The sequence below is a fragment of the Pagrus pagrus genome (assembly GCF_965226575.1).
Source record: "Pagrus pagrus genome assembly, chromosome: 13".
Lineage (NCBI taxonomy): Eukaryota > Metazoa > Chordata > Actinopteri > Spariformes > Sparidae > Pagrus > Pagrus pagrus.
The window spans coordinates 16,659,357-16,686,046 of record NC_140197.1 but is presented as its reverse complement, the minus strand read 5'-3'; the positions used below and the strand labels follow the sequence as shown (position 1 = coordinate 16,686,046).

Sequence of the window (26,690 nt, the reverse complement as noted above, 5' to 3'; positions counted from 1 at the left end):
CCTCCTTTTCTCCTCCTCATCTCCCTCTCTTCTCTCCCCTTCTCTGTCTCTCCATCTTGTTTTTTTTTTCTTGCCGGCAGCCACGGAGTGGCCTAGTTTAGCAGTGCAGAAGGTTTGTCAGCATCACCCCCAAAAGAAACAATAATAATGTGGAATCAAGGGAGAACTAAGGGAGGTTAAAAATCCATGCATGTACAACTGCTCATGCATAAATGAATCTATACTGTGTACAGTACATGCCTCTGTTTAAGTGTAGTCCAGGAGCAGATGCTCATCATTCTTACATACTGTCTAAGTGCATTGTTGAAGTGCAAGAACAAGTACACACCCCCACCCACACATGCATACACACTGCTTTGCTTGCATTGTTGCATGTCTGCCAACTGGATCTCTTTGAAGCATACAGTATAACATTTTGCTTTAAGCAAAGCACACCTGCTCCCCTCCACAAAGTACGCTGCTCATGCTTACTGTATACTTGTACATTTATGAGAATTTATCCATTTACATACAGTCACAACACCTTGATTGGCATTAATTGTTGTCCATTTCTTTCTTTCTTGGCAACAACTTGAAAACAAATTGAGATTGGACAAATCAAGAAAAACCTTTAGCTCATTGTCTCATCACATTGTCCACGTCATATGATCCTCGCCCAATTACAACAGAACTTCAAACAACATCACTAAGCACACTAGTCACTTACTCTAATAAGATGGATAGAAATACATACAGTGAGAGGCAAGAAAAGAGACAGAACAAAAGAAAAACAGACTAACAGATGCAAACAGCGTATTTGTGCATGTGCTCCTATGTGTTCATTTACACGTACTAATAGGAAGTACTCGTGTCACATGTGTCAGCACGAGTCGACACGAGCACTCAACTGTCTGAACCAGTGTAGGGTTTCAGCTGACCCATGTTATAATCTGTTGCAGTCAGTATAGGACGCTGGCCTGCAGGCTAACTGTATGAGAAGGCGTCCATCTGGGGCTCCAGACAGTCATTGCCATCTCTATCATTATTTACCATGACTCATTGCCTGGACTCACTGTTGACTCATAGTTAATAAAAATGAATCAATATACACTGGGAATAAGATACTGTATATGCCCCCCGACTATTCAGAAGAGTATTGGTTAGTAAGTTAATTTTAAAGTATATAAAAAACATTGTTTTGCAGTTAAGCTGAGTCACTTTACTTGCAGTCAACTCTGATTCATCAGAAAATTCAGCATAGCCATGAACTTTATTCTCTCTGGACCTGATTTTTGTGCCCACTGATATTGAAGACAATGAGATTAAACTGTGTGTCAATCCCATTTGCTTGTAACGTAACGACTATAGCCGTGTTTCCGCTGCAGGACTAGAAACCTCTGGAGGAACTCAGTGTGTTTCCCCTGCAAGGACCAAGTACTACCCCCCAACCCCACAAAGGTCGTTAGTCTGGGTGTAGTAATTTTCAAAAGTACAGGAACTTTGAGGGCGGGACTAGCAGTGCTGAACATTTCTGATTGGTTGAGTACTTGCAGTATTAAACTTCAGCCGTTGTTCTGAAAAATCCGCAAACCAGCTTTTTTTTTGTAAATGATGACTCGACACATCAATATGGAGTTACATAAGAAAGCATACGGCAAATGGACTTACGACAAAGTCCAGGCCAGCTTGCTGGTAGGGTACATTCAGGCGCAAAAATGGTGTGTGGTCATGAGTAAAAAATAGTTCCCTGGCACTAAACTTTGGGTAGAAACTTGGCTCTACATGGTGAGTGGAGCACAATTAGTGAGCTGAGCGTAGATGGATGGCTTCTGAGTGTAACCCATATCCAGATTTTTCCCTTCCTATCCAACTAAGAGCCAGTCCTTAAATGAAAATTCTACCATTTGGGGAAAACACTTGTCCATTTCCTTATCACCTAGAGTCTGTCTGTTCAATATGAAGCTACAGTCATCAGCAGGATAGCTTAGCTTAGCACAACTACTGTGGTGATCTTGGTTCAGCCTTTTAACTGCGCTCCACTCACCATGCCGTGCATTGTCAGCACACTTGGTGCAAGGGGACCGACTTTAAAGGTTATAGCCAGAGTAATCTGAAAATAATCTCAAAATTATTCTATAGAGTTTCTACATTGTAGGGATACTTATATTTATCATAAGACTGTAGTATGTACACTACCCAGAATGCTCCACTGTTCCCCTGAGAAAAAACAGCTTTTTCAAGCAATCAGTCAGATTTCAAGATTGAAAAACAGTGACGACTTACACTGTTTTTATCCTTCTCAAACAGATTTAATGAAAATGGAATATATTTCATTTGTTATTTCCCTGCCAAGGTTTTTTTTTTATTCTTCCAAAAATGGCCTGTTTTGTCACAATGACCCAGTCATTGTGTGGACCTGCTGGGCACAGACTCACAAAGACACACTGTCTCTGGTGAAGCAAATTCAAAAGTTAAGTTTAAATATAACACATTCGTCTGATCCTCCAATAAGCGCCCTCCTCTGAGCTCAAGGCTACCAATTTCCCAACATTAAACAGCCAGCTGAGGATTCGGACAAATTTGAGAGTTACTGTGAGAAAGGGGTACCTTAGCCAGAAAACATATTTTTCCATGAGCAAACAATTCAAGACGCATAAAAAAGGAAATTAATAAAATACAGAGACATTTAATCACGTCTTTTTTATAGACCTTGAGGCATGCAGCTCAGTGGCTAAGAAGAAGAATGAGACGGTGTGGGTTCAGCTTTTCTTTTAATCCTAAAATCAAACGTTTTCAATGTTTGAATGTGGTCCCTGAGCCTGTCAGGATGCCGATAAGCGGAGCAAACCCGGCAAAGTCCTGTTCCTGACAATGTCAAATTTAATTTTTGATACAAGAAACTCTCTTGTGTTGTCACTGCACCTCGGGCAACCTCGGGGTACTAGACTGTGTCCCGTTCAGATACTTACATTACGGCAGTTTCACCTCACGCTTTGCACTCAACACAAACGCAGCCAATGTAGTATTAAAAAAAATGAATGATTTAAAAAGACTGGCTGGGAATGTTGCACTGGGGGGACATCATGACATTACACTAGACTGTCATTGCTCCCAAAAGTAACATAGTAGAATAAGAACAGAGAATCATTAACATCATTATTTACCAATTTGATTTAAATTGAAAAAAAGTATTAGAAAAGGTTTGATCAGACCAATCTCTAATCTCAGTGGGAATTCTTGAGGGAATCGTGATTTTACTTCACTAAGCCACCGTTATTACAGTACAGTATTTTCTATCCAGTTCTTTATTTCAATTACATGAAGCAATCAAGCCTCAACCTTGCTGTGAAGACACACTGCTTTAACGATGCCCCTATGGTTGATAAAACGTAATAAAGTGCCGTCTAGGGTGTCCATCCAGTGGACAAAAGGTGGTGGATCGCCATCCGATCACGACTTTCTGCGCCCTGGTGCCCCACAGCATACAGTACAACTGCCCCTGCCCCTCAAACATGCTGCTCCATAACTGAGCAGCAGCATTTTGCAACCTTTTGAGACACTGGAGGGAGTATACGAGTATAATGCACCACAGTAATTCAGCTGAGAAAAGATAAAACCAGACACAACTTTGTGCAAATCAGCCAGTGATAAAATTGACAGAATTTTCGCAGTTATCTTGAGCTGGAAGAAACACGCTCTAACGACAATTTTGACTTGCTTGTCAAAGCTAAGGTTTGCATCAAATATTACGCCAAGATACATGCACATAAACACATTCAGAGGCAGCCATATGCAGGCAGCAGCCTTTATCCAAGCACACTAAGCTGTTTAGCTTTTGAGGAATACTCCTCCGTAGTGCCAGTTTAACCGGCGTCATTCTGGTCCAGATTTTGGTTTCTGTTCCCTCTTTCTTCATGTCTCATCTTGTTTCTGCGGCACCTTGCATCACCCTAACCTCCTCCTCTTTCTTTTTAGTGCTTTTAAATATTGTTGACTTGGCTAAAATCTTATATCTGTTTACAGCGCTCTCTCTCTGAATTGTGCATACTAAAGTTAATGTGCTTATGATTCTGAGGGATTAGTGCTCCCGGCAGAATCCTTGTTGCTGCTTGGTTTCTTTCTGAGTGAAGCCTTTTGCAGCAGATATAGCTGTATAACCATTTGCAATAAGGGCTCAATTCCTCAACTGAAGTGTCTCTGACTGAAATATAAATGAGCGATCAGAGCAGTGTGGAGGGTTGTGGGACTAGCAAAGAGACATCAAGCTCTTTGATTTGCTTGTGTCTCTTAATTTAGATAAAATATGAACTGATGCCACAGTGTGCCATTTGGTGAATGTGCTTGTGTAATGTTAGAGCTCAGCGAGAGCATTTTCCAAAACGGCAACCTTGGCAATCTTAGTGGCACATTTTCAGCTAACAGAGCTGAGAACCCAATAATTTACATCTGCAGTGACAGGGAAGTTTCATAAGGTTCTAGAAACAAAGAAAGTCTTTGTATTTGTTTATTTGCTCCTTCCTGTTCTCTGTGGTTTACCTTCAGGCTTGCCGATGGATTCCTCAACGTTGCGAGATGCAATTAGGCATCTAGAATATTCATGACATACACATAAATAGTCAGCACGGCACATCGCTCTCCCAAGTGGGCTCGTAGGTCCGCCTTCATGGAAATGCACACAGTTACACATAGAAGTGCAAACACAAGCCTTTTGTAGTTCAATATTTCAAAAGTGCATCCTGATGAAGGGGTTTACACCCAGAAATAAACAGATCATCTCCATCCCAATGAGCTGCCATGTCATTTCAGCTGCAAAATCAAGATATGGTATGATTCCTCACACTGTTGGCGACCTTTTAACACATTTCATTCACTCAAACTTACATTGTCTGTGAACATAATCTAGGCGGCGATTACAATGTTGAGCACGACAAAATTCTGGAAACAATTCAGTAATGTACAAACACAATATCCGGGAGATAGAGCTCCTAGTTCATCACAGGGAAGGCAAAACTAATCAAAATCTAATATCAAATGTTATTGAGCAACATTATGCCTGGCAGTGTATCACACATCTCAAGGAAAGTGTGGCACCACTCTACCCATATCAAGTCTGCCATGGAGGAGTGTTGGCCAAATGATTACTGCCTCCATCTCCGGGAATCAAAAAGAGAGATGAATATGACAGTGAAGCACAGCAACTTACTGCTGATTCATCAGTTCAGACACTGTCACTCTTCATTCTTCCTCCTGACACGCCGTGCCCCCCCGTTTATCATCCATTCCCCACTTACTCTTTCACACGCATCCATCCCTCCTTTTGCTCATCATACCACTCTCACTCACAATCTCAACCCCCCCTTTTTCCTCCTCCTCCATTTTTCCATGCTCCTCTTGTGATCAAACAGTGATTGCGCTTTCGCGCCTTCAGCATTGATACATTGTTGCCATGACAGCAGCGGTAGAAGTGGGTAGGCTGGAGGATAACGCATGCATTGATAGTGGCAAATGTATTGTGCTTTGATCGAGAGCACAGCTTAACCTGTGCTCTCGTATGTGCGAAACAGTATATGGCAAACCCACAGCTGCCCCCACAATATGTGCATGCGTGTGTGGAGGAAGAGTGGTATCCCTCTAATAGATTGTGAGTGTGTTTGTCGGAGTTCATGTTAGGAAACATGAATCTATTAGGTTTCTGAAAATGAAACACCTCCAGGATACTGGAGGCAAAATCAATAGGCTGTATAAGCTATGAACAGTAGGGCTATAATGCCTGCATTCTGTGAAGGAAGGCCAAGGCACGATATCACATAAAACACATGTTAGAAACAAGACATTTTGTGTTTGGTGACCGTGTGTTGTTTCTGCTTCATTTTAAACTAACAAAATAAAGATGAGCTGATGCGCTTCTTCTTCCTTTTGCCTCTCAGAAGCTTGGATTTTGTGATTGTGCAGATTTGACTCAGTTACAATCAGTAACTGGCACATGATGCCTCGTACTATTTTCTTTTTCTTTGGTTTTACAAAATGTTCACTTGCATAACAGTCCAGTCGCCAGGATAAAATGTTGGCAGTTAGCATTTCAGCAAACCAACGCGTTCACATCACATGCTTATGTTATATCGGGGAGGTGAAAGGGATGGTGGTGGAGTTACAGGCGAGAAGGCTGCCAAGCCAGTGACCGCAGTTCAAGACTGAGTTTCAACATTTGTAAGAGTGACACCACTGGATGTCTTAAAGGAGACCTTGGGACATTTTCCAGCCATGCTTGTGTCGAGAAAAACTGAGATTTTTGATACGAAGTCGGGACGTCTTCAGCCATGTTTGTGCAGACAAAACCGGGTGTTTCTGACGAGACCTTGAGACAACTCCACCCGTGTTTGTGTTGACCAAAGCAGGTATTTTGAACCAAAACATGACAAGTCTAAGCAGACCATAAGTGCAGCATTGTCACAACATAACTGAACCTAAAGAAATGTGAAGTTGAAACAAAGAAATGTTCTGTTTCTACACATTGTTTGCAGAAACGTATATTGCCAGCATTAATTCCAGTGATTGGTTTGTCTTAAAACAATAAACACAAATTTACAACTTCAGTCATTGCAGCTTCTTAAATTCAGAAATCCTTCGCTCTATTTCCGTTGCTAGAGTTGGACAAAACAAACCATGTTAAGAAAATTAAGTAATAAAATATTTGCCAGGTACCAACTTGACTCATTCAGGACGGCATTTCAGCCATTGTCAAAATATCAAAGGTAGTTAGTGATACTTAAGGATGACTGCAGAAAAATGCTGTCACCCTTGTCAATTGGAATTACACACAACATCCACATCTGTGGGATTAGAATTACTGCAACCACATGCAGTATTACAGTCACTCAACCTCTCCTGGAGAAATAGATCCTGTCTGACTGGGGCTTTACTTCATCCATTTATTTTCATTAGCTGCGGCTGTGTCTATTGAGCTGTCATTTAAAACTCGTCCATTCCCAGTCAGCTTTTATCTGATTTGTTGATCCTGAAATTGATCCAAAATTGTACTATTGATTAATACATTTCAGGCTCCTTCTTTTTCACAAAACACAAACACCTGAATGTGGGTCTTTGTCAATACTTGTGTTTTCAGTCTTGGGTCTTGTGTTGGCCTTTGACAACTGTTGGAGTAGCTACGATATTTATGTAAGCTTTAGTATTGACCTTTTTTAACCATCATTTTTATGTGGATTTAAACTTGTTGATTTGAAGATTTAAAGCCTTAGCAGTAAATTTAAATCTTGCCCATCTAACATTTAGACTGCATTCACTTCTTCTCTTGAAAGACCTCTCCAAAGGCACGTACTGTAAATCCATGTTTGGATTGTAGAGAGCATTTTCTACCACAGATTCATGATTCCACTCTGCCCACAGTGGCATTATTGCCCTGGCTGCAATCTCTATCTCTGACATTTCACTGACCTCAATCACTGAGTTATCCCCACTATCCTTTGTAGTTCATATCATCCAATTTCTGTTTTCCCTTGGCCCCTGTGTTGCCCAAGTCCAAGCCACATGTCCTGCTTTTCCTGCCCTAGCTTCTAGCAAAAATAATCTGCTTCTTTCCACATGGCTGCCACAACTGCTTTTGAGTTTCAACCCCCAGCTCTCTCACGTTTTAACCACAGCTCTGGGTGGAATCTACTCTGGTTCCCTACTAGAAATTCTTCAACTGTCCCATCAGGCCCGAGCATCAACTTGGACCCACATCCCCTGGCCTCTCGCCCAGTCAATTGGGATGGAAAAATAACAATGCTACTTGTGGTGGTACAGTGGTCAGTCGGGGGGTTTAGGTAGGTGCTCTGCTCCATTTAGCCTCGGACCTCCGGGCCCTTTTTCTGTCACGCTCCATTGCACCGCTTCTTCTTCCTGTGAGGCATCCAGGAAATGGATATGATGTCATGCATGAGCGGCCTCAGATGACAGTGGTCTAAAAGTCAAACATCGGCGAACAGAAACAGATGCAAACACACGGAGAAGTTCAGGAAGGACGGAGAAAAAGTGAGATGGGTAGAGGCAAAAAAAATAAAAAAGGGAGAAGTTGAAAAGATCTTCTCAAGGCGTACATGGCGATGAAATATGAATTATAGATCAAACCTGAGAGAGGTGGTTAGAACACTCTTTCCCCCACTATCTCTTTCATTCCTTTCATTCCTTTCTGCCTTTTTCTCTCTGTTTATGCTGCTCGTTTGCTCTCTAAAGTTGGGCTTTTTGCAGCCTCATAATAACACGGTGCATCCAAGGTGATTTGTGTTGCGGCGTCTGTGACTTTGTCTGTGTTCTTCGCGGCTGTGAAAAAGAAGATTGTGGAGGAATCAAAGATCAAACGCAACATCTCATCTGTTCTTTCTCTCCCTCTGCCCTCTCTTGCCTCTCTTTCTGCTTTTCCCCTTCTCATCTTCCTCATTTATTTATATCTTCCTACTTTTTTCTATCCGACTTCCTAACGAATAGCTGCTCCAGAATAATGGTGGGATGTTCAAACATTAATTTATGTAGCTGTTTGTATGGACAGATTGTAAAAATGTATACGAAGGTGCAAATTCATATTTTCACAACCTGCCGAGAGCGAACAAGCAACATTTTGTTCAGCAGTGCTTCGCAAAGTAGTACCGTTGCTTTTATCAGGTTCCTCTTCTGGCCACTGAGAAATGATCTGTTCCGCTCACACACACACATGGTGAAAGCTCTCGGAGGAGCTTCATCTGTCTGTAGTTGTGTTTGTCTCATCTCTAAGCCCTGTGTGAAGTGGAGAGGAAAGAGTGTTTTGCTCGCAGCCCCGACCTCTCCGCACCACACTGACTGCACTCCGGGGAACTGGCCCGGACGAGGAGAAAGCAAAACAAAAGGGCAGACTGATGGAAAAAGGAGCGATTCAGGGAGAGGTGAGAACGAGACAAAGTGAGGGAAATTAAGTGACGGGAACAAATATCGAAGCTTGTGGAGGCACGAGAGGAGAAACAAAAAGATCTAGAGACCTTGGAGGAGAGAGACATAGAGGAAAAAGGCAGGTGTAGATGGAATGGGGTTTTCTGAATGTTTTGTCGGTGTTGATTTGTGCTGTTTGTCAGTCAAATGCCAGCAAGGCAAACTGATCACTGTAGTCTCAGCGAACACATGCGCTGAAAAGTTTTCTTCTATGTCGCCCAATATTTTTTGTGGGGGTCAATCCAAATCCAAGAGCTTTGCTCCGTCAAAGCTGTCCCTTTGTTCCCCTTCCTACAACAGACTGTTCACACTCCCAACGCGTCATACAGCTGCCTAGTCAGTAGCACTATGCTTCAAAGTTAGGTATCCCTATAGCGCCACTTCTTGAAGCTTTCCTCTAGTGCAGCAGTGTAAAGAGCAAAGAAGGTCTTATTCAGGGGAGGTCTGGTGGTTCATTCACAGGACTTCCCCTCTGCGGACTGGGATTTGCATCCCGTTTTTAATTTATGTGATGTAAATACGTTAACCTACATATGTGCTTGTACATAACTCATGTTACGAGACTGAATGTAGTTATTTTAACCCAAAGTAAGATCTTTTCCTAATCTCTAAAAGTACTTTTCTTTGGCCCTAACCTAGCCAAAACTGTCATCCAAAAGCCCTTCACATCCAAAAACTGATGCTGGAGGGGTAGGTAGTGTGCCAAAGTATGAAGCTTATGGTTGCTGACGAAGCTACCGAATTTGACGAGATGGGAATGAGAATGTGTTCCCCGCAAAATAAATGTGATATGAGCCCTGGTTTTCTGGGTGAGAGCTCTTTATTCAAACCACTCAGCCACAACAGCTTATTCACAATGTGGACGTCGTTGCTTCTTCATAAGCAGAAATGATGATCGTGGAGCAACATTAAACATGATGTTCCAGAAACAACAACCGGAGTTACAAAGCTGTGACATTATAACAGTGTGATTAGTCGGTTGTAATAATGGTCCAGGAGCAACATTAATTATGATATTCTTGGAACGACACCAACACAGTGATATCAGATAGACCTGGGCCTGACAGCCAGAATCCTCAGTACCTGCCAAAACAATCATTTGGATATTTGTATTGATTATTACACTATAATACACTTCAACAGCTTATCATTTTTATTTTGTCCAATACAAACTTAAAGCTGGACTAGAACTGAACTGTACTGTACATACAACGGTGATAAAGACACTAGCAAACATCAAGTTTACTAAATGCAATGAGGAAAAAGTTAAGTAGTAGAACGTGCAAAGTGCAACAATTAAACTTGGTTAAACAATTAAACATGGTGAGTTGCTGTGAGCTCTGGAGCTCCTTATCCTCGGGACCCTGCACCTCCGCCCTGGTGCTCGGAGTGGGATGGGTCAGCTAAGATGGCGGTGACCTTTCTGAGCAGGTTGTCTGTCGTACAGAGCGGAGAGACTGAGCTGAGACAGCCACGGAGTCCCAAACCAACAGATCAGGACAAAAGTGGAACTTGATTAAATACAATCCATAAAACAGAGTTATGACTGTTTTGACAACCGAGTTCAGCTTCCTCAGTAAATACAGTGCTGTGCTCTGGAGCGTATTGCACTTATCCTCCCAGTTTGTCGTTAAACCTTTCTTTATTCCCTTAAGATCGCCTGGCAGGAATCCTCTCGGTCAGCATTTGAGTTGAGAGCTTCTAAGTGATTCCTCTTACTTGGTTTCCCCAATGTAGCAACATCTGTGGAGCTATTGTGTCCCTCCCTTCTTTGTTATTTTGTCAGTTAAAGTATTCTACTGTTTTTATATGTATTTTTTATATTTTATTATTTTGTTGTTTCTAAATCAAACAGCAGCAACAGGAAAAACACTGGCATGTTGTGGCTGCCACCGCCTGGGGAAATGTCACTGTGCTGTGTCCAGAGTGTGAACACTTAAAGATAAAACATGAATTCACATCCTCCAAAGAGCATATAGAAATATGTTTTACAACATTTTATATTCCATTTTTGCTAATAGGTCCCCCTCACTGCTTCACGGTTGACCTCTGAATACATCTGAAGGCAGGAGGTCCGTGTCTGACCGTGTGATGAGCTGCAGCCAGAGTAGATCACACACTAATCACACACCGATTGCTAGCACAAATTGAATGAAACGCGCAGTGCAAATTTGCCCTACACTTTCCATGCATAAATCTGCCTCTCTTTGATTTGGCATATCAGCTCAATAGGGTACTCGCAGGTGACACAATTCAAAATGACAGCATCATATGCAGCCAGCGGCGCGAAAAAGGGTCCTGCTAAACACATTTACACATGAACCGTCAGTGGCCCAGATCCAAGAGTCATGCTTTTAATGGAAGAGATATGGACCCTCTCCAGTTCCAACACCTGTCACAGTCAGCGTTCAACGGCTGCTGTTAGAATTCAGGGAGGAGGTTCATCATGGCGGTTAATGAAGCGGAGGAGACGTGCTAATTTGATGCCAATGACAATAACGCCCTATTTTGTTGGCATTAGGGTTAAGTGGCACTGTCAATCATAAGCGTGTTTCCATCGCAACAGTGAGGATCAATATGAGCATGTGCTTTGAGTAACCCAGATCTGTATCACATGAGGGGATGGGTGTAGTGAGTGTGTTTTTATATGTGTGTGTGACAAACCTTTTTACAAGGCTTTTTACAGAACATTTTCACAATTCAACATTTTCTTTATAATTTCGAAGCGTTCTGCTTCAAAATCTTTGTTCAAAAGATGGAGGAAGACGGACATGTTTGGGAAAATTGAGAAATTGACAAGTGGAAAGCACATGGTGAAAGGGTTTGCAGTTGTCTGCATTAGCTCGATGTATTACACTCACAATTCATTTTTTGGCCATTTTTCTTTTCTTTTCGCTTTAACTAATTATGACGTTACTGTCGATTCCACAGTGTAATGGCAGTAGCAGTGTTCTTCAGTCCTGGTTCTGCTTAAGATGTTTCTCTGCCCCAACACACCTGATTCAAATGAATGGCTCGTTAGCAGGCTTCAGCCGATCTTGACAATAAGCTGGCCATTTGAATCAGGTGTGTTGGAGCAAGGAAACATCTAAAACAAGAGCAGGACTGAAGAACACTGGGCAACACTGCCTCCAAAACATTAGTCAAGTGGAAGTATAAAGTAGCAGAAAATAGAAATACTCAAGTATATACAGTAGTACCTCAAACTTGTATTTGTGTACAGTGCTTGAGTAAATGTACTTAGTTACATTCCATAACTGATCCTTACTCACTTTTTAATACTCCAAATGATGTGCAAAAGATGTTTTGTAATGAAGCCTTCAAATTAGCGCAGATAGAACTTGAATTTGCCTGGTTTGGATCTGGGTGTGCTACTGTACGAGCCCTACTTATAGTCGGTGGTTAAAATGTGCCAATGATGTTCAATTAGTAACTCCGGCTGTATTCTCTTTGTGGTGTATGGCAGTGATTCAACTACAAGACGAGGCTTTTGAAAAAAGAGGATTTGTGCTGTATTCGTGGAGAGGAAGTAGGGCAGTCAGACACCTGCAGCTACCCTTGAACCACCTGTTCACCTGTTACTTTCCTAGATCTGAACCATTTCTGCTGCAGTGACCTACTCAGGGTAGATGAGTGCACAAGTGCATAAAGCGACAGGCATGTCCTCACCTCTGCTGATCATCATTTATTTAAAACATGCATTATATAAAAATGCTGATTGAAAATGCTAATGAACATGATTTAAAGAAAGACATCTTTTAAAAATTTCAAATTTAAACAAAAAAATGTACTTGCATGCACACTTTATTGTGAAATTGTGAACTTTCAGGTACACAATAAGACAAAAATATATCTCACTTTTTATGTAATCAACACACAACAGCAGTCCGCAGTGGAGAAGTAATAAGTTCGTTCTTGCGTCCTACATTTTCATAGTTACAAATGGATCTGTGTAATGAGTCATGCTCTTTCCCTCTGAGACAGGTCTTCTACATGTCCCACATTCCTAATTATGTAATCACATCCCTAAACACGCACACATACAGACCCATTGTGCTTCCTGTTTCCCTCATGTGAACCCTCTGGGTTTCACTATGTGGAGCACCAAATGAGATCACGTCTCATGTGGAGAGGATGAAGCTCAGACAGGAGAGCGTGAAAATCAATGGCAGGGGAGTGTCCCAGTACGTGCATGAGTGCAGGGCTATACAGAGGAACAGTGGAATAACTGTGTGCAGATATATTATTTACAGGTGTTGGAATAAAGATTTCAAATTCAATATTTTCAAATGATAGTTTTATTAGAAAGACATAATAACATTTGAGCTAGGCTTGTAGAGGGGTTTTTGAAATGTATTACTTTCATTGTTATTTATTTTTCTAATTTCTTTTGCAGCATTATTGTTTTGTTGTTGTATCGTTAGCAAAAGTCAGAAGGGAACATTTTCTACAACTCTAATCTACCCAGCTTTGTGTCCCATTTGTTACTATCTTGACGTTATTGTGCCAAATTGAGCTAATATTGGTGCTGTGATTCCTGATGGCCTTCACACTGATCTGGTATCAAGATCGTCAGATCCAGTCGAGTTGAGCCAGGATCCAGTTTTGATTGATTGCAGTTTACACAGGTCTTCAATGAGCAATGCTGGAAAGACTTTGCTGGAATGTTTAGGCAAACACACCTCAATACTTGAAGTACAAACTTGGAAACTAGAAAAATAATCCATGATTTGGGATAGTTTACCACAAAGTCTCCTAAGTGTTAATTTCAGTGCAATCAGGGGCTAATTGGTGTTGTAATTAAATAGATCACTGGCCACTGTTGAGGGTGGCTTCAAAACTTGATTTGTGGATGCATTCACACACGTTTTTGTAGTTGTTCACTTGTGACCAGATTGTACACATTTAAATGCAGATATGTTTTTATATCCATCTCTCATACATAAGCATTGAGATCACCCCTGTCTTCAGGAAACAGCTACCGACTGTAACCAAGTGCCAAAGGTCATTAGATGAACATGATAACGTACCATTTCACACATGCTTCAGGTATCACACTTTTCTGCAGTAATAAGTGGATTAAAAAAGAGGGTGGACCTGATTCTCTGCTGGTTCCTCCAGGGAGCATGGACTGGAATAGACTGGAATGAGTTCAATTCTCTGTCGGAATTAGAGAGAAGTCTCAATTTGGAGCACAAGAAATAAATTTGGCCTTTTTTTTATCAGGGAGCGGGAGAGAGATGCATTGCTGTTTTCATGTCACTAGAATGTAAAACAGCAGAGTCGTGGGATGAAAGACATAAGGGAGAGTAGCTACAGCATGTCAACAGACAACCTGTATTTTTCATCGACAGCATACCATTAGCGCTTTGATCAGAATCCATCTTGATCTCTTTGACTTGACTTATACCACTACCTGTGAGGATACATGCTACTCCTAAATGAGGACATGCGTGCCTTTGAATGTATATGTCTATACCTGCGAATGCTTGTCTGAGGGCACGTGTCCATCTTAGTGTCCGTGTTTGTGTAATATGTGTGTAATCGTAAGTATGTTTTCCCCAGCTGCTGAGCAGGCGCGAGGACAATGTCTGTCATGATGCAACAGGCAGCTAATCCTCTCCTTATGTAAACGCTTGACTGCTATTCAAATGACATGCAGATGGGATGGAGAGCTTAGGTTTTGGCAGGATAGTGTCATAACAAGGAATGTCTGTGGAGACAATGTGCTGTCAGCGTTTGGGTGATTAATGCTGCACTCTGTGTTTAAAAAAAGATTTCTGCTCCTCTGAGGAGGGCGGTGAGATTGGCAGGTACACGTAGGTTTCAGCCAAAGCCTGATGACCTCATAGCCTTATGAGGTGGGGGACCAAGAGGGTTGACTAAGCACAGATGCAGTGGGCTGAAAGGGGACCTGCTGGGGCATTGCTGTACATACATATTATGACTGGGCGTTCTCACTCCCAACATGTCAAATCTAGCGGCCTGGCCAGCAGACATAGTTTGATGCTGTAGAAACCCCTCTAGCATCACCTCTTGAAGTAGTATAAAAAGCAAGTACAAGTCCAAGTCAGGGGTGGTTGGTGGGGGAGTTTGTGCTCCGTTTGTCTCCAAGAGTCAAGAATAATTTGTTTTTAATATATGTTACATAAGTGAACATATGCAAATGAGGTAATGGATATGATGTACATTAGGTAAGCGATGTCATTCACAATATGGGACGCGAGTTACATCACTTACGTAAGTTATGTTATTTTGACCCAAAGTATGAACTTTTCTCACCCTATACCAAGTGTTCTAATTCTTACCAAGTAGTTGTTTTGCCTCACCCTAAGCAAGTAGTTATTTTTTTCCTAACCCAAATCAAGTAGTTTTTATCCTAATCCTAACCAAACCATGTAGAGAATATATTGTATGTATAACATCATGCATCGTCGCAGTATATTCCACATTGTTCTTATGTTACTTTTGTTGTGTTCTCCTTTACAGATTCTCCATTATTCCAAGGGTCCATCCGTTTGGGTCAGTTACAGCTGAAGTCTACAGAGGGACTATGAAGACAAGCTGTGTCACTCCGCATTGCAGTCCAACAAGATATGACATAACATGGGTCCCCTGCTAATCACCATGATGACCATAAAGCTGTGACTGGCATTGTGAAGCCTTCGCCCCTATTTCAGCACCCTTCTCCTCTTTGAAAATCCTTCCTAGCAACCTTTGTTGCTTCCCTTTCTCCTGCCAACACAACCTCCTTTCCTGCCTGCCCCTACGTTTCTCTCCTTAATAATTATAGCTTCCCCTCTTCCACATTTCTTTCATCGGCATCATGCAGGGTGCTTCTACCACCTCCACTCTCCTTCTTCTTATTCTTCCCTCCCTCCTATTTCTCTCTCACTATCCCAACACGGTCAATGGGGACTGCTGGCTCATAGAAGGGGACAAAGGCTATGTGTGGCTGGCTATCTGCAGTCAGAACCAACCGCCGTACGAGACTATCCCCCAGCACATCAACAACACGGTCCATGACTTGAGATTGAATGAGAACAAGCTGAAAGCGGTGCTCTTCAGCTCCATGTACCGCTTCACCAACCTGACTGACCTCAACCTCACCAAGAATGATATCAGCTACATTGAGGATGGAGCCTTCGCAGGACAAGCCAACCTACAGGTGATGGGGGAATGGATAATAAAAGCTTTGAAATGGGGCAAGACACTTTATTGTAGTGTAAATTTAGCAGAGAGCATGAAACATGCATTGGAAGAAGACCATAATTAATTAAATTGTATTGAGTGAAGGATAATTGTGTTGTTGCAGGCATAATTGCCCTCTGAGTCACTAAATCCAAACCAGATTTTATTATAAAGGGTACATATTATCTTAAAAAACTGGACCCACAATGTAAAAATGCTCTAATGCAACTTTTGTGTTTTACTTAGGTTCTTCAGCTGGGCTACAACAAGTTGACAAACTTGACTGAGGGCATGATGAGGGGGCTCGGCCGCATGCAATGCCTCTTCCTGCAACACAACCTGATTGAGGTTATTGCCAACAATGCATTCTGGGAGTGCCCCAGCCTCAGCAGCATTGACCTATCATCCAACAAACTTGCCCGGATTGACCCATCCACATTTACAGTTCTCAGTCGACTGATGGTGTGTGAACTGGCAGCAAATCCATTTCACTGTGGCTGTGATCTCTATAGCTTCCTAACCTGGTTGGAGTCCTTCAACAATGTCACACACACATATGATCGCCTCCAGTGTGAGACGCCCCGGGAGATGTTTGGATACCCCTTGCTTATTGCTGCTGGTCATGCTGGTCGAAATGCAAAAAACATTTTGTACCATCACTGCCGAGATGGGGTGATGATTCCAGGAATGACCTCTCTCCCACCAGATCTGGATGGTCCATCTGGGATCGGCCCCGAGATGTTTGGTGGTATGAGACCGTATGACGATCCGACTCCTTCTTCTTCGACTGAACATAGCTTCATTCCTAGCATCAAGCTCCATCATGTCTCCTTGTCATCAGCGTCTCTCCTTGTGCAGATCCCAAGGCCCTACAGCAAAATGTATATTCTAACACAATACAACCACACATTCGTGTCTGATGTCATGAATTTGAAGAACAAGAAGGAGATGATTACCCTCAACAAGCTCAAACCACACACCAATTACACCTTCTGTGTAGCATCCATCCGTAACTCTCAGCGTTACAACCACACCTGCCTCACGTTTGCTACTCGTGGTCAAAATGTTGATGACATGCTCCCCACACCTTCCACCACTACTCACTACATAATGACCATTGTGGGCTGTCTTTTTGGCATGCTCATTGTTTTAGGCTTCGTCTACTATTGTCTCCGCAAGAAACGGATGCATGATGAGAAGAAGAAGTCCATCTGTGTCAAGAAAACTATTCTGGAAATGCGCTATGGACCAGAGGTTGCAGCAGCAGTGGCAAATGATCCATCAGCAGTCCACAAGCTTCAGGAACAGTCCAGAGAACATCACCAGTACCAGCACCACCATGGAGGCAAACTTCCCATGTCCACATCATCCAGCTCGGGAATGCTTCACTCAGCTAACACAAGTTCCTCTAGACTTTCCTCTATCCCACAAGTGGAAAAGATGGCCACTGCCTTTTCAGAGGCCCTGGCCACAAGTAAAGGAAATTATATGGATATCAGATCTGGAGGGGCTGGCATGGAGAGGATGGGAGATGGTGGGCATGGAGTGATGAGGGGGGCAGACTTGAGGGACGATGATGGAACTGATGTTGGGGATGACTCAGATGATGACGGACATGGCTCTGCATCAGAGATTTCCACCATTGCCATGGAGGTGGACAAGGTTAACCAGATCATCAACAACTGCATTGATGCACTGAAATTGGATGCAGCAGCAGTTGCTGCTTCAGGGGCTTCAACTAACACTACAGCCTCCTCCAATCCAACCTCCCCACCCCCCACCAGCACATCCTCCCTTACTCGTGGCCTAATCCCACTCTCCCAAGGGTTGACAGAGACAGGACAGCTCATTGCTCCCAACAAAATACCCCCTCCACCTCCTCTCCCAGCTTTGAATGCCCCTCTCTCTGAGCGCCCAGGGATCAGTGGTGGTGGCTTTGTCGTCTCTCCCCCCTATAGGCCCCCTCCACCAGCCACCGCTGTACGTCCCATTCAGCGACAAATGAGTGCAGACGCTGCGGTGGTTATTGTAAATGCTGTCAAAAAACAGTGCAGCACCAGCTCCTGTGGCTCCATGGGTCGGGACAGGGAACGTGGAGGAGCTAGGGTGTATAGCCTGGATGTTCCTGAGCCAAGGAGCCCAGATGCCTGTAATCAACAACAGCAGCATTACCAAGACCGGGCCAGTCCCGTGGGCTGTGGGGAGCCCCTTGAGAGGCTACCTTTAGTGGGGAGTGGGAGCTGCGGTGGAGGGGGTGGTGGTTGCGACAGTGGTGGTGTTGGTGCCCAGCATCAGGACAGCCAGAAGCAGCACCATTACCATCAACAACAACAAATACAACAACAGCAGCAGCAGCAGCAGCAGCAGCAGCTGGAGGTGCAGCAGGACTACCACTGCTCGGAGCATCGCCACTCCGTCCCAGCTCTCTACTATGAAGGCTCCCACCAGGGCTCCCCAGCCCAGAGGGTTTCCTTCCTAAAGCCCCTGACACGCTCTCGTAGGGATGCAGCGTCGTACTCCCAGCTTTCGCCTGCCCGCCACCATTCCAGTTACTCTGGCTACTCCTCCAGCCCAGAGTACTCCTCAGAGAGTTCACTGCGGATCTGGGAGCGCTTTCGTCCCTACCGGAAAGGCCAGCGGGATGAGGCCTGTTATGTGACGGCCGGAAATGCCCTTCGAAAAAAGGTGCAGTTCGCCAAAGGCGAGGACCTGCATGACATCCTTGATTACTGGAAGGGTGTGTCAGCACAGCAGAAGCTGTGACTGGGGGACCAGAGATGAGCATTGGAGGAAAAAGAGTTTGGATACTTCTTTTCCTGAAAGGCCTGCAGGCCCGAGAAAAAACGGGGAGAAATATGTAGGATGGAATTTTGCCTTTGGGTTATTTTTGGCATGCTAGGTGTATAGAATATTGTGTTAAGAGCAAGGACTGTGAAACTGTGCCTGGGATATGAGAGTCATTATGGTGTTTTATTTTACACTTCATTGTAGCACCATTTCTGGATCATTCTCATTTTGTGTTTTGTGGGTTTTATTTATAGCACAGGGAGCAAATGCCAACTGTGTAATTTAATACTCCTTGAGTGATCACGTTTTGTGATAATATGGACAGTCTTTATCAGTGCCATATTTTCACCTATGGGTTATCACATAAGATAAATGATGATACCCTTCATTTTAAGCTTTTGTGATCCAATATGTTGTTTCATATTTTGTATTGGGTGCTGTATCAATTTGCAGTGTGCATTTGCATATGTAGAAGTGAAGGGAGATCATGACAGTGTGGGATCTGTGCTCTGTTACAAGTGACAACGTGCCGATTTGTGAGCAGCGTTGTCAAATGAGCCCAATCTCTCTTCCACGAGATCCTACATGCAGCTGAGGTATTTGCATTTGAATAGCAGCTGTCACACCGACCAGAGGAGAAAATGGAAAGAAATTAACAAATGAATAAGGAGAAAACATTCAAGTTGGCTCGAAGGTCCTGCAGCATGAGGAAATCATGAGAGAGAGATCAAAGTGGCACCTTGGCCTGAAATAGTCCCTCTGATTGCACCCTTAGGTGTTCAACACATCTTTCCAACTAAAACTCCAACCTTGCATAGTTCAATAAGAGATATAAAGAATGTTGCTCCAAAGCCCCAAACTGTCCTAAACAGCATTTTCTCAAGTAATGATCAGAACTGTGAGCCTAATTGGAAGGACTACAGAGGGCAAAATAATGTTCCCTTAATTAGATGCTACTTACCTGTACAACAGGAAGATGAGCGCACACAATTCCCTTACAAAAAGGCTTGATAGATGTGACACATGTGTGACCAAGACCAAGAGAAATTGACTACAAGAAGGGATTTAACAGAAAAAAAAGGAAAGACAAGCAAGGTTATGATTAATTTTCTTCAGCCACTGTGAATGTAAGTAGATTACAAGCAGGTTATGGGGAAATCTATTTGCATCATTCAATGTGAGCACCACAGTACATTCCAAATCCTTTCTCTGACATGAAAACTGAATGAGGCACAGAGAGAAGGGACACTTCTAATTACTGCCAACGTGTCTGTTCAGTTCTGGAAATTAGTACTATTGTTGTCTATGGATGACTTAATTAGCCAACTTGTGACAGGCATGTTCGCTTGCACTTTACGCCTCATGATTGTGTGTGTGTGGCTGTGTGGTATACAGTGGTCAGTGTAAGTGGGTGTTGGCATGCCTTGTCAGATTATTTTGTATATGCCCAAATTGACTTCAATTAATAGCTGTCAGATATCTTCCCCAGTGGCTGGAGTCTAAACAATACTAGATTATTAATGGCATGGACAAATGTACAAATATCAACAATGTTCACTGTATTTTCCCAGACATAAATCACATGACCGTGATGCTCAGCTAAACTACAGTAGCGCAGTGCCTCTTGCTTAACACAGCCATAATCTGATATCTATTTATGTATCGTGTCCATCCACCTGGTTGTTTTTATTGAAATGATCTAATTGTGACTTTCCTAAATGATAGTGTCATTGCCCGGCATTCTGACAAACGCCATCCTTCTTACGCAAAGTGCTGTGTAGGTGTTTATTATCAGCTAACATACACAATCTGAGACACCCTACCCTAAAAATGTGAAAACTGAATCAGTGGTCCTTGCTCCACATTTTTGTTCAGGGCTTCATTCAAGAGACAGGAAGATTAATTTCAGGAACATATCTATCTCTGTTTTGATCCTTACTTGTTTCATGTGGATGACGTTATTTGGCCCACCTTCCGCCAACTTCCCCGCTCCCACGGGTCCATTGTGATACGGGTTTGAGCAGAGCACTGACGTGCTCTGTTTTATTAAGTGAGAAAAGTGAGAATTGCCTTTCTTGCAGGCAGGATTTGGGTCTGCTCAGCACATATCAACACTGCTTTCTTCTTTTTTTTATGGCAGTTGATGTTTGGCATGCGCTTGACTATTGTGAATATAAGGTTGAGCAGGATTGAGTATGCAAATGTAAGAGGGTGGTTTGTGGTGGTATCTTCATTCTGATCTTTGTATTTCTTTCTCCGTCTTTGATTTCATGAAGCATCAATCTGCCTATTTTTCCTTGTTTTAATATGTTGTATGCATACAGTCAGGGTCAGAGGTCGGTGTGCTTTGTGTGTTTACAGTTGAATGGACCACATAAAATCAAGAGCCTAACTTTCATATTTGAGAAACAGCATGTCTGGGATGCACCACCTCATCCGCCTTCTTCATATGATGAAGCACCATGTGACGAACATACAGTCTTGGAAGTTTTCAGTTCCCCGCTGATCTCCAATCATCTGAGATAAGAGAGTTTCCAAAGGAACATGTTACTGTGAATGACTTTCAACAAATCAGAGGAAAGGATTTTTCTTCATCCCACAGAGGGAACTGTTTAACTCCCCAGATCCTCAACTGCCATGACGAGTTTACATAAATGGACACTGAGGATAACAGCAAAATCAGAAATGTTCAGTAATATCAGGATTGCTCATCGTTTCAGCTGCCATTTATGTTCACCTACCTGACAAACTATAATGTGACGGAAAAATTCTGATTATTACTGGTCCATTTCATACATTTTTGTATTTTAATTAAAGTTAACACACTAATGTATTTTTCAGGAAACAGATTTTCAGGGACAGATGTGTGTTCAAGTGCTCTTCTGCTCAGATTTCATTCAAACATTTGCTTGTTTGCTGTGAATGAAACTCTAGGATGATAAAGAAATACTGGTCTGATGCAGAACATTTCCAATGCTGGTGTAAGAAGTGCCAATCTTTCTAGTGTTTTTTCACCATTGCTCAAAAGAGCGCTTGCCGTAGTTGGAGGGGATATTGTGTTTCTCATCATTAATAATTACTTGAAAGCCTGCTGCCAAAATAGCCACGAGAGAGTCATGAAAATGCAAATGAAGACTAGTTCGCACAGGATTCAGATTTTACAAGCCAGTCTGTCTGTTAGTCAGTGTGTAAGCAATTGTCGAATAGCAGTAAAACACAGGTACAAATGGTAACAAAAATGTGAAACAGTGAGGTCAGTACTGCCCTCCCAGATCAACCTCTGCTGTTTAAGCAAAGCAGATACTGTCGGTTTAGACCTGAACAGACTAATAAGGTTTTGTTTTTTTTATGTTGTTTTCTTTCTACAATTGTCACTCTTCACGACTGAAGCTCTTGATAAAACAAAGAACACTCATGGGTATTACCTCAAAACTCGAGCAGGGCCACAAGAAATCCTGTAAACGTTACATTATCATACCTGTTTTTTGTTCCACAAATCCAGCATCAAACAAAACAACCCTTCTCTTCCCTCTCAGCTCATATCCTCGTCGAACCCCTGGAGGGTGGCTCACTTGGAGATCAATGGTCCTTTTTGTAGCACCATCCTTGTTGTTTGTCTCAGAGCCACAGGAAAGCCAGACGTGAGAAAGCCATCTAATGTGCTATTAATGTTTAATCCTTTTGTGGGAGTCTGGCTCCCGTTGCCTCCCCTATCTCTGTGCACCCAAGAAAATCACAGACGCTTTCAGTTTTTAACATGTAAATCCTTTGATGCTCGCCTATATTTAAAACCTGGTCCCATTGAACAAAACACCAGTTTCTTTAATAATGGATCAGAGCCCAAAAATGGGTGCAGGTTTCTGTCTAATCAGTTTCTGAATTAATAAAGGAGTTAAATGCTCTCATTAGTAAAGACCACAGTATGACACAGTGCAGTTTTTACCCATGTGATCCGTCCTTGAAGCACGTTCAGTCAAAGTGAGACATTGCTTTAATACTGATCATCATATATGAATCACTTATAGAGAAATATAAGCTTCTCTGGTCATTCTTCTGCTTCATCATTCACTGGATTGTCTTCTGACAATAGGCATGTTTCCATTTACTTAACGTTCCTGGAAAAAAAATAATTTTCTTTTGCAGATTTTCTAAAACTAAAATGTGAAAATTTGCAATACATTTACATAGAGATCATCAAAGAGAAGTTCACCCTAATCTGTAGATTGAAAAATGAAATTCTGTGCATGTACAAAGCTCATACTATCATTTAGTACATTACAATGCACTTTATTCTTATTCTTCATAATAATTCGATGATAACATAACAATAAAGGACAGGTAGATGAAGGCAACAGAATGATACTGGCAGAGAGAGATTTGTAAATAACTGATTAATGCTGAGTAATTAAAACAAATGAGTCACAACCACAAAAACAAACACATGCTGCCTTCCCCCTGCTCTCCAACAAGAGTATATGGCGAAATATGGAAAATAAAAAAGTGAGTCAGAATGCGTCACAGTCTGACTCAACTAAAATGACTTTTTTCTGAGAGGCAGGTAATGGGCAAGGTCTTCAAAGAGGAGAGAGCGAAGAGAGGGGTTTTGGCTGAATGCAGACTAGGATCTGGGATAAAAGATGTGGAATTATGGCTACACTTAAATTTGGCACGCGTGAAACAGTGCGTGGCTTCAAACAAACCACGACACACAAAACATATTGTGGAAGAAGTTGTAAAAAAAACCCAGAAAATTGAGCATTCCTCACGACTGAAACCAGCCCTCTTTTAAAGCCTGAAGGAGGATGGCTTCATTTCCACTTTATATTAAGGCAGGTGACAAGCAGGTTATTAGCACCGACAGTGGGTTGCAAATCCCTTCATTTGGTAGCTATATACCTTTTGTCTAATAGTCTATTAAGTCTATTAGTCCATTACTGTGTGGGAGATTAGCCTGTGTGGATACTGTGCCAAATTTGATAAATGGGAAACTGTCCTGTGCGTCTCCTCATGATAGCCACAGACGGGCCGGTGAGACAAAAAATAATTTCAATGCTGCTCTAATGTGAAGCTGTATCTATCTAAAGAGCGGAAAAGGAAGTCAGTCCAGACAAATGAAATATGCCTCGGCGTGACTGATTTCTTAGTCACTCTTCACACTTTATGAGGCAGCTCTGACGGGCCGAGCACTGCCAACGCTGCCTTTCCAACTGCCAGGCACTCGACAAAAGAGTAGGAAAAAATCTCTAAATTAATAGCCTTGTATGTTTACGTTGAAAGCATTCGCTGACGACGAAAAGTCCTAATCAGGATGTAGCAGACTGTAAATGCTTCTTTAATATCTTTTTACATCTGTAATCGAACGACCACGCCGGTCAGATGAATTCATGAATTACTAAATGAAGCTATGCCTGTGAGAGATTCTCAGATCAAAAACATGCATGCAGTCTGCGCAGGGATTGATTTTGAATTTTTACTGTCAGCTACTTTGAGCTGGAAATGCATTCAAATTTGAGAAGCCTCAACCCTACTTCAAAATAAAAGACTTTCTGAGCAGAAGAGCATTTGAAAATCCTGACAGGGAGCCACATTGGGCAAAGGTTTGCCACCTGATTGGACTTCATGACAACACTTTTTACACACAAACACACACACACACAGACACACACATACATACATAAACAAATGTTTATTTACACTGACACAATATGCATTAACTCTGCAAGGTTTAGTTTCCAAAGATGGGCAAAGGACTTCAAGAATCTGTGAAATATCTGTGAATTTTGTACACTAGATAGAAGAAAAAAAAAAGCTAAGGTTAAAAAATGCTTCTATGGATGTTTTATACTCAGCCTGATCTCTTGATATGTCTGTGTGTTTCTCTATTTTCAGTTGGCTGTTTGTCTTTGTTTATTTTGTTTTGGGCGGGGGGGTTTCTTTTTTGGGGGTGGGGGGGGTCGGTTATTGGGAACCGAGGGGGCTGACTTTTAGTACTTGCAATGATATATGTTATAAAGGTTTAAGAACAGAGAAAGCTTAACATAGTGTACTACATAAAAGAAAAGTTGTTATATTTGCATGATTCCCTGTATTTTTTTGAGAGACAAAAATATATTGTTGTGTACAATGAGTGGACGTACATTGAAAACAAAAACTGTAGGGGCTGAAAAACAAGTATTGTCAAGTACCTTTGATTTGAACATTTAGGTTTGAGCCGTTCTTTTCTTCTCTGTGACGTTTTATATTTACATTCTTACCTATTGGTTTTCATTCGGGGGGTTGTGTTGTATACTGACGCTGCAGGAGAACTGCGACTCTCTTAGCCACAGGCTGGCGGAGTGTGCGGTGCAGAGAGGGGGTAAAGATGTTTGAGGCTGGTGGGTGTTTACATCCATCAGGTATGAGAAACTGCACTCTATCGTTCTCCATTACAAAGATTATTCTCCATGGCAGACATGCCGAGCCATCTCGTTTGGCTCGAGGCGGGGCCCTGTCACACTCTGTGGTTGTAGTTTCTCTTCTCTCAGCCCTCCTTCTTTCTTCCTTATGGACAAAAATTACATACACATTTTCACAGTTAAAGACATAAAACAAGACGTAAAGAGATTTCATGTTCAGGGGTAGAGTTTGCTGAAGCGGCACCATAGCACACACACACACACCATAAAGATTGTCTAATGGTTTTAACCCAATCCCGATCCATCAGTGAGACGTCGATGGCATATCAATGCAGCATCAGCAGCTTCTCCCTCAGCCTCAGCCTCGCCCACGTGCTGTTAGAAAAATCGGTGATTGTCATTCCTCATCCTCTGCTCTCATCGCCTGCCGCTTTTCAATCCAACTAGTTAATTGAATTCATCACAGATCCAGCCCCGTTGTAAGTCAGTCATTTAAAAATCAATCTTTTGATATTCCCTTTGCAAAAGACTGTTTCTTGACTTGATTTATAACCTTGATTCCAAATATTTTCAGACAGCAAGTACAACGTAAAAATTTGATAATTTGCCAGTTATTTTGGATATATACTAACAACACGTTTCAAGCAAGTTGGGACAGGGGAAACAAAAGACTGGGAAAGTTGTGGAGTTCCCCAAAAACATCTGTTTGGAACATTACACAGGTAAACAGCTTCATTTGTATCAGGTGATACCCAAGGAAGGACGGGGAGAGGCTCACCACATTGTGAAATGCATCCTCCTTTGCGGCTGTAATAGTTGCTACGGCCACTAGAGGTCTCCGCCTAACAACAAATGTAAATATGGGTCATATAAGCTGCTTTCATTTGCGACTTATATGGTCATTTTTCTGATGAGGACAAGCTCTTTAAAACTGCTGTCTGTAAACGTAGTTTATTTGCAAATTATTGCATTTTGTTCTTATTTCCGTTTTTGGCGGCGTCCCAACTTGTTTGGAATCTGTGTTTTTAAAAGAAGTATAGATAGCTGTGCCACTGTAGAAGCTAAAACATGTCACCTCTAAAACTGAAGACGTCATAATAATGAAAATATGTCAAAAGATGAAAATTAATATTCCACAGCACTCAATCACAGTTTTTTTGAGAAATGAAATATCAAATGACGGAGTGACCGCAGAGAGAAACAAGCTCAATATAATTGGCTCCAGTGGACAGAGCAGAGCCTTTTAAGGCGGCAGGGCCTTGAGTCCATTTCGTTTGGCACACGTCCAATAATGTGTTAGTAACACCTACTGCAGCCTTGCTGATACGTTAGTTACTGCATTAGGGTCCGTGCAATGACAGCAAGCCATAAGTCATAGCT

The 26,690-nt window shown here is 42.2% G+C and overlaps 1 protein-coding gene across 1 annotated transcript in view; it reads left to right on the top strand.

Moving 5' to 3' along the window:
- elfn2b (extracellular leucine-rich repeat and fibronectin type III domain containing 2b) overlaps positions 1-24,830 on the top strand; it is a 66,722-nt gene extending 41,892 nt beyond the window's left edge. Inside the window, exons 3-4 of the mRNA XM_084370940.1 lie at positions 15,427-16,105; positions 16,375-24,830. Of these exons, the coding sequence (XP_084227066.1) occupies positions 15,764-16,105; positions 16,375-18,891 (2,859 nt within the window). The 5' untranslated portion in view covers positions 15,427-15,763 and the 3' untranslated portion in view covers positions 18,892-24,830. The remainder of the gene's footprint in view (positions 1-15,426; positions 16,106-16,374) is intronic.
- The last annotated feature ends 1,860 nt before the right edge of the window (positions 24,831-26,690 follow it).